General features: G+C 53.2%; 1 protein-coding gene across 1 annotated transcript; it reads right to left on the bottom strand.

The window, feature by feature from the left end:
- Window positions 1-986: 986 nt before the first annotated feature.
- On the bottom strand, window positions 987-1922 carry LOC147646493 (olfactory receptor 14J1-like). The gene has a single exon (XM_086873317.1). It carries the CDS (start codon window positions 1920-1922, stop codon window positions 987-989), a length of 936 nt encoding a protein of 311 aa, XP_086729443.1.
- Between the last annotated feature and the right edge of the window lie 11357 nt (window positions 1923-13279).

Below are 13279 nucleotides of genomic sequence, written 5' to 3'. Positions count from 1 at the left end.
TGGTAAGTAATTAACATTACTAATAACCATTGGAGTAAACAAGGGGTACAAGGTTTACAAATGGGATAAGAACATTAACTGTACATAACCAAACACAGTATTTTATCCAGGGTGGATTTCTTGAGAGATTTTATTCATGACATGTGCCTGCAAGGATGCGGCACCTCTCTGAGCTGGGGGAGAGGCCAGGGCTGCACAGGGGGATGTTGTTGGCAGCTCCGTGAGGACGCTCTTGGACGCTGCCCTGGGGTGTCCAGCGCAGTGGGGATGGATCAGCCCCTGCTCTGCTGCTCCTTCCCATCTCCCCCAGGGACCTTGCAGAGCCCCAGCCATGCTGTTTGCCCCCAGCCTGCCCACGGCCAGCCTGGGGCTGCTCACGGGGGTTTTCTGTGCTGAGCTTTGGCCTGGCCGTGTTCTTGAGAGAGCCTGGGCAAGGAGCCTGGAGCCCCCAGGCCCTGCCCTGAGGCGTCAGCGCTGCCCCAGCAGTGCCCATGGCCTGTCCCTGCTGCAGCCCCGGCACTGCCACCCCCAGGGCTGTGCCCGGCCCCGAGAGCACTCAGGCCCTGCAGCAACACCAGGGCCAGGAGGGCAGCGGGGCAGTGGCACGGGAGCAGCACTGGCAACACCAAGTGCTGCTGCTCCTGGGCACAGCTGCTGTGCCAGCACTGATCTGCCCCCAGCTCTGCACACAGACACTGCTGCTGCAGCTCCAGAGAAGGGAACAAAAGGGGAATCTCTGGAGAAAACTTTGCTGGGAGATCCTTTCGTTCATTTAAAGCCACCAAGAGCACAGCCCCTCATAGACACAGTCTGTGGCCTCAGGGAAGGTGGAGAGAAACAAAATGAGAAATGGCACAAAACAATGACATTTTATTGAAGACAATTTTAAAACACAAAACTAAGTAAATGAACCTCCTAAATGAAACCACCAAGAAGTATCAAAGATAAGTTTTATTACAAGTTATTTGCAGGAATTGGCCAGCAGTTTAATGTTTCTGAAACCATCCAGTCATCAGTGTCCACACTGCAGCCTTGAGCTCCTGGTTCCTCAGGCTGTAGATGAGGGGGTTCAGGGCTGGAGGCACCACTGAGTACAGAACTGACACTGCCAGATCCAGGGATGGGGAGGAGATGGAGGGGGGCTTCAGGTAGGCAAATATGGCAGTGCTGAGGAACAGGGAGAGCACGGCCAGGTGAGGGAGGCAGGTGGAAAAGGCTTTGTGCCTTTGTCCCTGCTCAGAGGGGATCCTCAGCACAGCCCTGAAGATCTGCACATAGGAGAAAACAATGAACACAAAACAGACAAATACCAAACAGACACTGACTGCAATGAGCCCAAGTTCCCTGAGGTTTGAATGTGAACAGGACAGTTTGAGGATCTGTGGGATTTCACAGAAGAACTGCCCCAGGGCATTGCCATGGCACAGGGGCAGGGAAAATGTATTGGCTGTGTGCAGCAGTGAATAGAGAAAGGCACTGGCCCAGGCAGCTGCTGCCATGTGGGCACAAGCTCTGCTGCCCAGGAGGGTCCCGTAGTGCAGGGGTTTGCAGATGGACACGTAGCGGTCGTAGCACATGATGGTCAGCAGGGCAAGCTCTGATCCAAAGAAGAAGAAAATCAGAAAAACCTGTGCAACACATCCTGTGTAGGAGATGTGTCTGGTGTCCCAGAGGGAATTGTGCATGGCTTTGGGCACAGTGGTGCAGATGGAGCCCAGGTCAGTGAGGGCCAGGTTGAGCAGGAAGAAGAACATGGGGCTGTGCAGGTGGTGGCTGCAGGCTACGGCGCTGATGATGAGGCCGTTGCCCAGGAGGGCAGCCAGGGAGATGCCCAGGAAGAGGCAGAAGTGCAGGAGCTGCAGCTGCCGCGTGTCTGCCAATGCCAGCAGGAGGAAGTGGCTGATGGAGCTGCTGTTGGACATTTCTTCACTCTGGCCATGGAGTCCTGTTGAAAGAGGAGACAGTGACAAGTCAGGGGAGACTTTGCTGAGCAATGTCCATGTCCCTTCTCCCAGCCCTGCTCCAATTTTCCTTTTCTCAGAGCCCTTCCTTCAGCCCCGTGCCTGGAGCTCTGCTGGGATCTGGCCTTGTTGCTGTGATGAGCAGGGGCTCTGCCCATGGACAGTGAGGAGTGAGCTCTGCTCTGCAGCAGTGGGGTCTTGGGAATGGGGTCAGGGGCCAGTCCTGGGGTTGGACTGCATCAGACCAAACTGCTCCTGAGGCAGAGGAGCCTGGCAGCATCTCCTGTCCCAGGGGTCAGGAATGGTGACAGCCAAAGGCAGTTTGAGAGGGTTTGGGTGTGCCCAGAGAGATCAGAGAGAAATGTGCAATGCAGGAGCATTGGCTGTAACTCAGTGGAGGGTGCAGGGAGCTGCTCTGTTACTCCATCTGTCCCCAGATGCCCTTTCTACGATCGAGGGCAGGCACTGTGTTCCCCTGGAAATCCGCCTGACACAGCTGAGAGCAGAGGGACCCACAGCAAAGCAAACTGGTTCAGCCTTTCTCAGAGTCTCAGCCCCACTCCTGGCCAAGGACACTCCTGTCCCCAGTGTCCCCTGGAGACAGCTGACAGCTTGGGTGGCATCCCAAGGACACACCAAGGGTCCTGTCCATGGCACTGCTGGAGGAGAGTCGGGTCATTCCCAGCCTCCCAGCCTGCCCTGCCCAGAGCTCCTGGGGCAGAGGGAGCTGGGACATCCCATTGCTGTGCCCAGCCTGCACAGGAGGAGCCCAAGGGCTGGGCCTGCCCCTGCAGCTGGAGCTGCCATTCCCAGAGAGCTGTCAGCAATGCCAGGAGCACCTGGGCAAGGCAAGGAGAGAGAGCCAGGCCCTGAGGAAAAGCCTTTCCTTGCCCAGCCCTGCCCAGCCCCTGCCAGGCAGCACCAGTGCAGGACAATCACCCTCAGGCATTTGCATTGAGACATTTGCATTGAGACATGTGTCTTGGCATGGGGATCTGTAAAAGAGTAATCATGGAATAGTTAGGTTGGGAGAAGACTTTAAATATCCCAGCACAGCTTGGTGGCACTTTCCCCCCACTGCCTGCCCAGGGCTCTGCTGCCTGGAGCTGTCCCTGCCAGCAGCTGCTGCCCTGTGCCCAGGGCTGGACCCTGCCAGCCCAGCCCCAGCCCAGCCCAGCCCTGGGGGCTCAGCTCTGCCCTGCAGAGCCCTCCCAGCTCAGGGCACTGCCCAGGGGCAGCTCTGGCTCTGCAGGCTCTGATGGCAATGGCAGAGCAACCCTGAGGAGGCTGGAAAAGGACACTGATGCTGCCTGTAAGGGGCCCTGTGCTGATTTCTGTCACGGCCTGGTTAAGATTTGAGAATTTTCTTTTTTTAATTTATTGCAACCTGTCACAAGAGGTTGAATAGAGAAATGAAATGAGAGCTGAATATCAATGTGCAATTTCCCATCCAGGCAACACAGAGCACTAGATTAAAAAAGCAGGATCTTTGCTTTTATGCAGCCCCTGATTTGCTGTGCTCCTTGTATAATTTACTTGGTGTAGTCCATGGGCAGAATGGCTGAAAGCACATTAGCAATCTCCTGTGAACCTACTGATCACTAAAAGTGTCTCAGGGACTTGTCAAAATTTGTATTACCTTTATAATTCAGAATACCTTTAATATTTTAAAATTAAGAAATAAAAAGAAACAATAATAATAAATTATTATAAAATAATTTAATATTTATCCTCCTCCTCCCTGCCATTCTGAAATAGTAGGAAACTGAATATAAAGTCTTAGGAAATGTCCTCATTTTTATCAAAATCCTTGTCTTGGAAATATTCCATGACTGATCAGAAACCCTCAGCAGGTCAGAGCTTCATGAGCATTCACCTCCCCTCCACCAGAAATACTCAGAGCTGTACTCACAGAGTCTGTAGGCACTGGGATGTTCCAGCTTTAGGAGATGCCTCCAGGAGCTGCAGCTGCATTGTCCTGCAGCCAGAGGCTTCCTGTGCCAAGGGCTGGCAGGGATTCTGCCCCAGGCACTTCTCAGCACCTTCCCAGCCCTGACTGATTGAAGCTCTCTGTGCCTCTGGACTGTGCCCAGGGTGGCTGCAGGCAGTGCCCCAGCCCTGCTGGGCTGGCAGAAGAGCTGCTCAGCAAGAGAAATGTGCTTTTGAAGCTCTTCTTGGTTTCCAGGAGCTGCCTCTGTGCCAGGAGCCTGGCCCAGCTCAGCAGCACAGACACAGCAGCAGGACTTTAATGAGCCTCTTGGGGCTTTGTGCTGAGGCCCTGAACATCAGTCCCTGACAGGGAGGGGAAGAAACCTCTCAAGAACTCCAAGTCAGAATCCAACTCCAAAGTTTCTTTCACTTTTAATGGGTCCCACTGAGGGATGTGACTGAGAAAGTGTCCCCAGGCCCCAGGAAGAGCAGAGAACTGGAGGCACTGATGACAGGTGGGGACAAAGAGAAGCCAAGGCTTGGTGCCCTGGGCCACAGCAGCCAAAGCTGTGCCAGCAAGGGCTGTGAGGAGACACCTTGTCCTGAGGCCCTGGGGCCTCCTGGCACAGCCCCAGCAAGGCTGGCCACTGTCACCCCCTTGGCCTGCCCTCAGCATCCCCCCTAGCCCACATGCCAGTGCCTTAGGGATCTGCTGGAAGGAGTCCCTGGGGAGCCTTGCTCAGGAATGGCCCTGGGGGCTCCTTCATGCTCCCAGGGACTGCAGCTTTTTCAAAGGACTTTGGCTTTTGCTTTGGAGTCTCTGAGAGCTTTGTGCAATCCTGGCCTCCAATTATCTGCTGTAATTAGTCCCTTGAGAGCCTTTGTCAGTAACAACACTCAGTGGGGCTCATTAATGCTTCAAGGTACTTCAGGTGCTTAAGGTACTTTCCTTTTTCCTTCCCATCCTGAGTCTCTGAGAAGTTTGTGCAATCCTGGCCCCAATTATCTGCTTTAATGAGTCCCTTGGGAGCTTTGCATTGACACTCAGTGGGGCTCATCAATACTTTGAGATACTCAGGGCTTTTCCAGCTACTTCGGATTTTCCTTTCCACACTGAGTCTCTGGGAGGTTTTTGTGCAATCCTGGCCTCCAGTTCTCTTCTCCAAGGAGTCCATGAGGAGCCTGTGTTGGGGATGGACCTCAGTGGCACCCATTAATGCCTCAAGAAACTTTGGGTGTTTCCTCTGACTTGGGCTCCTGGAAAGGTTTGTGCAATCTCCTCTCAGGCCCTGAAGTTGAAGGGCTCAGCTCCAAATGCACCACGGGGCTCATTAGGATCAAGCAAATCCTAACAAACCATGGCTGTGCCTTGATTTCCCTCTGGTCTGGTGCAGTTCTTAGGAAAGTTTCCTACAATAGTTCTGGAGAAATAGTTCAAAGAGCTTCTAAGAAATATGTATTCCTATTTAAAAGGGTGTCTTTTATTCCTGTTCTCTTTAGAGCAGAGGTGATTGCAGCATTCAGTGATGGATATTGATCCAGGGTCTCTCCTAAGGAGGTCTGGCCAGGTCAGAGAAGCTGTGCCTTGAGGTCTGACCCAGTGGGGACAACCTTGCTCCACATTCCCCAGCCCCATCCTGTCTCTCCTCACTCTCCTGGGACCTGCTTTGCTCACAGAACTGGCTGCACTCAGGCAAAGAGGGGTTTTCCTTCTTTGATTTTAGCAATCTAAAACTGCTGAGTTTCCCCATGGAAAACAGACACCCTCCTCAAGTGTGTGCCAAGCCCAAGGTGCCACCAAGGAGGTTCCCCTTCCCCAAGGCAGAACCACACAGGGAATGTTTCAGACACACAGGGAGTTCCACAATAAACACAACCCCAGAGTTGTCTGAAGGCAGAATTAGAGCAGCTGCTGAAGGACAGACAAGCTTTGAACTCCTTGCAGCTGAAAGCACCAAGTGGGTTGTTGGGAGGTGTGTGAGTGAGGCAAGAGTGAGGGAAGGGAAATACAGAGAGCCCTGGAAGTGTTTCTGTGCAGACAGGCTGCTGCAAGGGCAGCGTTGGACTTCTCTGGGGGGAACTGTGAAGGAGGTTGGGGCAGAGTGACCTCCCCAGTGACCTCGAGATGTCACACAGACACCTGGGATGTCACAGCCCACTCAGTGGTGTCACACAACCTGCTCTGGGATGTCACACCACATTTCTGTGATGTCACATCTCTTCCTATATGCCACAAAACCACCTCGTGATGTCACATATCCTCCTGTGATATCACACAGCAACATTTGATGTCATAGTTCACTCTGTGATGTCACAGTCAGTATTGTGATGTCATACAACCTGTCCTGAGATGTCACATGGCTCTTCTATGATGTCACTGCCCACTTTAGGATTTCATATCACCACCATGTGGTGTCACAGTCTGCTCAGTGATGTCACAACCCTCTCTGTGATATTCTCTATCTAACCTCTAGTGTCATAGTCCTCTCTCTGATATCACCACCCACTAAGTGATATCACCCAGACCATGCTGTGATGTCATGCAGCCACACTACAATGACACAACCTGCACTGTGATGTCACAGATCTCCTCTATGATACCGTAGCTGCTCAGTGACCTCACACAACAAACTCTGTGATGTCACAGCCCTAGCTGTGACCTCACACAACCCACTCGGAGCTGTCACACAGCCCCTTTCTGACATCCCAGCTGCTCTGGGGCTCCAGGACACAGCCACAAAGGTGCTGCTGTGACACAGCCCCCTCTGGCACATCCCACAACCCCTGTCAGTGCTGAGCCCCTGGCAGCTCTGTCTGGGCCTGCTCTCTGTGTCCCTGAGCTGCCCTGGCAGGGCCCCAGCCCTGCTGGGCTGTGCTCAGGAGCTGCTCCTGGCCAGAGCTGTCTCCCTGCTGTGGTCTGTTCCCATGGCAACATCTGACCCATTGTTATGGTCTGTTTCCATGACAACCATCACAGCCCCTGTTGCTATGGTCAGTCCCATGGCAGCTCCATGGAGACCCCATGCCAGGGGTGGTTGCCATGGACACCAGCTCAGGCCTGGAGCCAGAGTCCATTGCCATGGCAACCATTTGCAGTCCCATCCCCAGGCTCATGGGATCACAGAGCCACAGAATTGGCTGAGTTGGGAGGGACCCATGGGGATCCTCCAGTCCAACTGCTGGCCCTGCACAGGACACCCCAACAATCCCAGCCTGGGCCTGGCAGCGCTGGCCAAACGCTGCTGGAGCTCAGCCAGCCCTGGAGCTGGGAGCCTTCCCTGGGGAGCCTGTTCAGTGCCCCAGCAACCTCAGGGGAAAAACCTTTTCCTCACATCCAGCCTAAACCTGCCCGCCTCAGCTCCAGCCGCTCCCTCCACTCCTGTCCCTGGGCACCAGAGGGAAGAGGTTCCCGCAGCCCCCAGCCAGGGACCCGCTCCCAAGGCTGCTGCCATGGCAACCAGGCCTGGCACCAGCTGGGATGCTCGGTTTCCACGGGCTGGGCTTCAGGAATGGCATTCCCCAATTTCCTGCTCCTGCTGAAACCGCGCTGCTGCTCGCTTCCCTTCCACCTCCCATGGAAAGCACAAAAGGCAAAGATCCCAGGCTGGGATAAGAACAATTTATTGAGAACAGCAACAGGATAAGGAAGAAACAGACAAAGAAATACATTTTGTAACAGAAAGGATAAGACAAACCATTCACAGAAAAAACTAAACCACCACCGACTCTTTCTTCCTGAAGATGCATTTCCTCCTGCCAAGAAAGGATACCCTTCTACTCTGGTGAGAGAGAGGGAGTCCTTTTCCTGCCCCTGGCAATGACCTGAGATGGGATTGAATATAATGACAGGACCATGGCCAGACTCTCATGTTCTTTAATCCCACATCATGTCATTACCACGGGCAGGAAAAGGTACAGGTGTGTTCCCAGCATGGATCACAGGGAACATGGATCACCACGTCTCTTCCCAATGTCAGTCTTCCAATGTGAGATGAAGCTGGAGCAGTGAACAAAGCTCTTCCTGCACTTGAACCAATCGCAGGGCTTCCCTTACCGGTGCTTCCGTTGGTCTGGTCAAGTTAGAGCTCCGGGTGAAGCTCTTCCCACACTGTGCACATGTGTAGGGCCTCTCCCCAGTGTGGATGCGCCGGTGCCTGATGAGGCTGGAGTTGTACTTGAAGCCCTCCCCACAGTCGGGGCAGCAGAAGGGCCTCTCATCCGTGTGAATCCGCTGCTGCAGGACAACATTGGAGCTCCTCTGAAACCTCTTCCCACACTCGGGACACTCGTAGGGCCTCTCCCCAGTGTGGATGCGCTGGTGGATGATGAGTTGGCAGTTGCAGCTGAAGCCCTTCCCACATTCCCCACACTCGTAGGCCCATTCCCCAGTGTGGATCATCTGGTGGCAGATCAGGCTGTTGCTCCGGCTGAAGCTCTTCCCACACTCCAAGCACTTGTAGGGCTTCTCCCCATCCTGAAGCTGCTCATGGACCACCAGCTCAGAGCCCCGGCTGGATCTCCAGCCGCCTTCCCGGCACAGGGTGGGTCTTTCCTCCTCAGAGCACCCTGGGATGGGTTTGGAGCCCCTCCTCCTGCGGGACCTCTGGGGATTTTCCTCCCTGTTAAAGTCCTGCACCGTGGAGCCACTCAAAACGTCCTCTTCCACAAGGTTCTGCCGTGGGGATTTGTCCTCCCTGGACTCCATCCTCAGCTCCTTGTCTGGGGGAGGAAGGACAAGGAGAGGATGGGATTTGCCTCCATGCCAGAGGGAAGGGGAAGGAGATCCCCCCAGTGCGTCCCCGGCAGGACGGCGTCGGCAGCGGGGTTGTCCTGCAGCCGGGGGCCAGGCTGGGCTGGGAGATGGAGCAGGAGAGAGGGGGAAAGGGGCACTGACTTCTTCCTCACCTGCCTGGGTGTCCCATGGCATCTTCCTCTTCCTCACAGCCTGCTTCTCTATCCAGCCAAGGTTTGGGATTGGAAACTCCTGGTTTGAGAAAAAACAAGGAATGAGCACATTGAGTTTGATGGTCCCTCTTACCAAGCCCATCTCTAGAAGTCACCTGGGCCTCTGACGTGACTTAGTTTGAAAGGAGTTTGCTAAGGAAGGCAGAAATCACCACTGAAACTGATAAAAAATGTAAGCATCCCATCCCCTCTGAATTATTATAATCTTGAAACCAAAGTGTTCTCAGGTAACAATATGGGAAAAGGAATATAAATTCTTTACTAAAGAAAGGAAAATGAAAATGCAGCAGTACAAAAAAAAAAAACCAAACAAAAACACAACAAAAAGCAACGCACCAACAGAGTCAGGACCTTACACCCTGTTGGTCAGGGTGCTGGTAGCAGTCTGATTAAATGGTGGCTGCAGTGCTCCAGGAGTGACAGATGTGGTTCTGTTGAAGCAATGATCCCATAGGAGATTGTAGCTTACCTCTGAAGTTCTGGCACTGTAGATGGGTCTGGTCTCTCCTCTGGGAATCCAGTGGACAAAGACTGCCTCTGGTGTTCTGATTCCCAGATTATATCCATGCAGGAATGCTTGGCTCCTCCCCCTGAGTGGAGCATCTCACAATGGGATAATGTCATTTTATCAGTCCTGCAGTGAGACTCAATGGCCCATTAACAGAAGATATCCCCCTGGAGGAAGGATGGGTGGTGGAAGAGATAAAGATCACTGCCCCACCTGGTTTTAACGGCTGGCCCATTAACAGAAGATATCCCCCAGTTATGAGGGAATGGGTGATGAAAGAGATAAAGAAAACTTCTCTACCTGGTTTTAACAGATGGTGATAGAAAACATACTTTTGGTTACATCTTGCATTGCAGCCCAGGACATGTGGTCCATAAAAATTTTACACCACCAAAATTCAGCCCTGAAAATTCCTCCCAGGAGTTCTCCATCTCTGTTCTCTCCCCTTTGGTGTTCAGGGTTTCCCCCCTGTCCCAGCTGCTGGGGGTCTAGTGTGTATGGGGGTCCCACGTCTACTAGGTTCCTGCCATGTCCAGTCTGCTGGGAGTACCAGGAATCTGAAAAGTTCCCCCTGTTTCCATCTCCCCACTTAGGGATGCTGGGACGCCCTAGTATCCCCCCAACGGGAATTTTCCACTCAGCTTTGGAGTTCTTCATTCTTCAAAGATCCGCCTCAAAAAACCCAACCCCTCAGGATGTCTCGGCTGAGCTCCCCCTCCCCGGTCACCTGTGGCATGGGGGTGATGATCCCACAGGTGGAGAGCTGTGAATTCAGGGAGTGCTTGACCTCGTGATTCTTTCTCCTTTCTCTGATCTTCCTTTGTCCCTCCTTCAGGCTGAAGAAGCTGCTCAAGGAGTCAGAAGAAAAACTCCAAGTCCCTTGGAGCTTCAATCAGCCCCACTGAGGGCAGGGACTGCCAAAGGCTCCCCAGGGACTGGTGAGAGCAGATCCTGGAGGCCAGGATTGCCGGGAGCCAAAGGCTCTGAGCAGGGAACTGCAATGCTGAGCCAGCCCTGGCTGGGTTGGAGGAAGCAGAAAGGCCAAGCCCTGAGCCCAGGCCTGGCCCAGCAGGGCCTGTCCCTCACGGGTGCCTCGGGGCTCTTTGTGGGGCAGTGGGATGTAAGGGGCAGCAAGGACAAATGCCATAAACCTGTGTGACACTCCAGATCCTTATGGAACCAAGGGGCCAGTGTGACACCATGGGAAGTTGTGGAACCAAGGGGATCGTTGTGGCACTCTTGGGCCCATGGAACCAAGGGACCAGTGGGACAGTCTGAAGCCTTATGGAAACAAGAGGCCACTGTGAGCCTGCAGGGCTGTAACACCCCAGAACACTTCAATGCTGGTGGTAATCAAAGGTTCCTGTGCTTGAGTTTGGTGTACAAGAGAAACACCAACCAGATCTTCTCAACATGTACAGATGTAAAGAATATTCTTGGTAGGAAGGGACCCACAAGGACCATCAAGTCCAGCTCTTAAGTGAATGGCCCCACAAGGACTGAACCCACAACCTCAGTAATACTGGCACCATGCTCTGACCAACTGAGCTAAGAGGTCAAAATGACACAAAATTTAACTGGCAAAATATAGACAATCAAGGAATTTTGGCAAAGAGTTTAATACAACATCCAACTGAACATAAAACTCCTACCAAAGCATTAACTTTGCAAACTTAGCTCATTTATCCTAAAAAGTGTTAACCCTTAAGATTTTGGGTAACATTAATGTATCCAAAAATGTTCCAGGTACGTATGATAGGAAGGAGAAGAAAAGGAGACCAGAAACACGTAAGATCGACAGAAAAACATATCCAGGATGATCCCAGTCACTCCCACTACAATCTCAGTCACTCCCAGTATTTGCTGTTACACCCAGCCACACCCAGTATGGTTCCATTCACTCCCAGATCCTCCCAGCATGATTCCAGTCATGGCCAGAGTGACTCCCTGTCACTCCCAGGATGGGCCCAGTTGCTCCCAGTCACCTCCAGCATGGTTCCAGTCCCAGCCAGCACCTTTGTGGTCACTTCCAGTATGATCCCAGCTAGTTCCAGTAGGATCCCAGTATGACCACAGCATGGGCACAGCTGCTCCCAGGATTATCCAGCATGGTTCCAGTTGTTCCCATTTACCTGCACTGTGGTTTCAGTCTCTCCCAGTCTATCCAAGTTGCTCCTAGTCACTCCTCAGGTGCTTCCAGCCTGATCCCAGTTGCTCCCAGCCACTCCCAGTCACCCTGAGTGCAGTACTAGTTCCTGCCAGTATGGTCCCAGTCTTGCCCAGCATGGCCCAGCTTCTCCCACTGTGATCCCAGTAGGATGCCAGTTACCCTCAGGATGGTTCCAGTTGCTCCCTGTTCCTCCCAGCGTGATTCCGGTTGATCCCAGTTGGCCCCAGTATAGTCCCAGTCACTTCCCAGATGATCCCAGCTGCTCCCTGCATGGTCCCAGTTATGCCCAGCTGGAGTTGCCCCCAGTGTAGACCCTGTCACTCCCAGTTGTTCCCAGTTGTCCCCAGCATGGTTCCCATTGTTCCCAGTGTGTTTTCAGTCATCCCCAATATGGTCACAGACACTCCCAGTATATGCCAGCTGCCCTCAGCATGTCCATAGCCATTCCCAGACACTCCTAGTAATCCCAGTTAGGTGCTTGTTATCCCAGTATGATCTCAGGCCCAGTATATCCCAGTCGAACTGGGATTCACTCCCTGAATTCACAGCCCCCTCCCACCCATGGGATCAACACCCACCCTATCCCACAGGTGACGAGGGAAGGGGAGCCCGGCCCAGATATCCTGGGGGCTTCCTGGGTTGGGTTTTTGGGGGTGATGATTGGAGAATGAAGAAAACCAAAGCTGAAAAGAAAATGCCCTTTGGGGGGACATTTGGGGTTCCCAGTGGCAGCTGCCAGCAGAGGCAGCCTGGAGGGGCAGAGCCCTGTGTCCCCCAGGACCCCAAAGTGGGGAGCCCAGAGAGGGGGAGTGCCATGATTCGTGGGACCCTCAATTAAATAGAGAGGGGCAGGGGTGACTCCTTGGTCCCCCTGCATGCCCAAGAAGGGAATAAGGGGAGCAGGGACCCTGGGACCCCAAAACCTTCCTGCATGCCTAAGTGGGGAGATCGAAATGGGAAGAACTTTTCAAATTCCTGGCACTCACAGCAGCCTGAAGAGGTCCGGGACCGAGTAGAAGTGTGACCCCCAGTACAAGCATGACCCCCAGCAGCTGGGACATGGGGGAACCCCTGAACACCAAAAGGGAGAGAACAGAAATGGAAAACTTCGGGAAAGCATTTTCAGGGCCAATTTTTGGTGGTGTACAATTTTTATGGACCCCATATCCTGCGTTGCAATGCAAGACGTAACCAAATGTATGTATTCTATCACCATGTTAAAAACTAGAGGAGCAGTTTTCTTTATCTCTTTCATCACCCATCCCTCATAACTGGGGGATATCTTCACTTAATGGGCCAGCTGTTAAAACCAGGTGGGGCAGTGTTCTTTATCTCTTCCACCACCCATCCTTCCTCCAGGGGGATATCTTCTGTTAATGGGCCAGCTGTTAAAACCAGGTGGGGCAGTGTTCTTTATCTCTTCCACCACCCATCCTTCCTCCAGGGGGATAGCTTCTGTTAATGGGCCATTGAGTCTCACTGCAGGACTGATAAAATGACATCATCCCATTGTGAGATGCTCCAGCCAGGGGGAGGAGCCAAGCATCCCAGTGACTCCCAGTCACTCCCACTACAATCTCAGTCACTTCCAGTATTTGCTGTTACACCCAGTCACCCCCAGTATGGTTCCAATCACTCCCATATCCTTCCAGCATGATTCCAGTCATGGCCAGAGTGACTCCCTGTCATTCCCAGGATAGGCCCAGTTGCTCCCAGTCACCTCCAGCACAGTTCCAGTCCCAGCCA

This window comes from Cyanistes caeruleus, unplaced genomic scaffold, assembly GCF_971803275.1.
Source record: "Cyanistes caeruleus unplaced genomic scaffold, bCyaCae1.hap1.1 HAP1_SCAFFOLD_94, whole genome shotgun sequence".
Lineage (NCBI taxonomy): Eukaryota > Metazoa > Chordata > Aves > Passeriformes > Paridae > Cyanistes > Cyanistes caeruleus.
Note: the sequence above shows the minus strand (reverse complement) of the source record. Positions and strands in the feature narration are given on the sequence as shown.

What these genes read in the sequence shown, in the direction of transcription:
- LOC147646493 (XM_086873317.1), bottom strand. Translation starts at nt 1,922, where the DNA reads ATGTCCAACAGCAGCTCCATCAGCCACTTCCTCCTGCTGGCATTGGCA.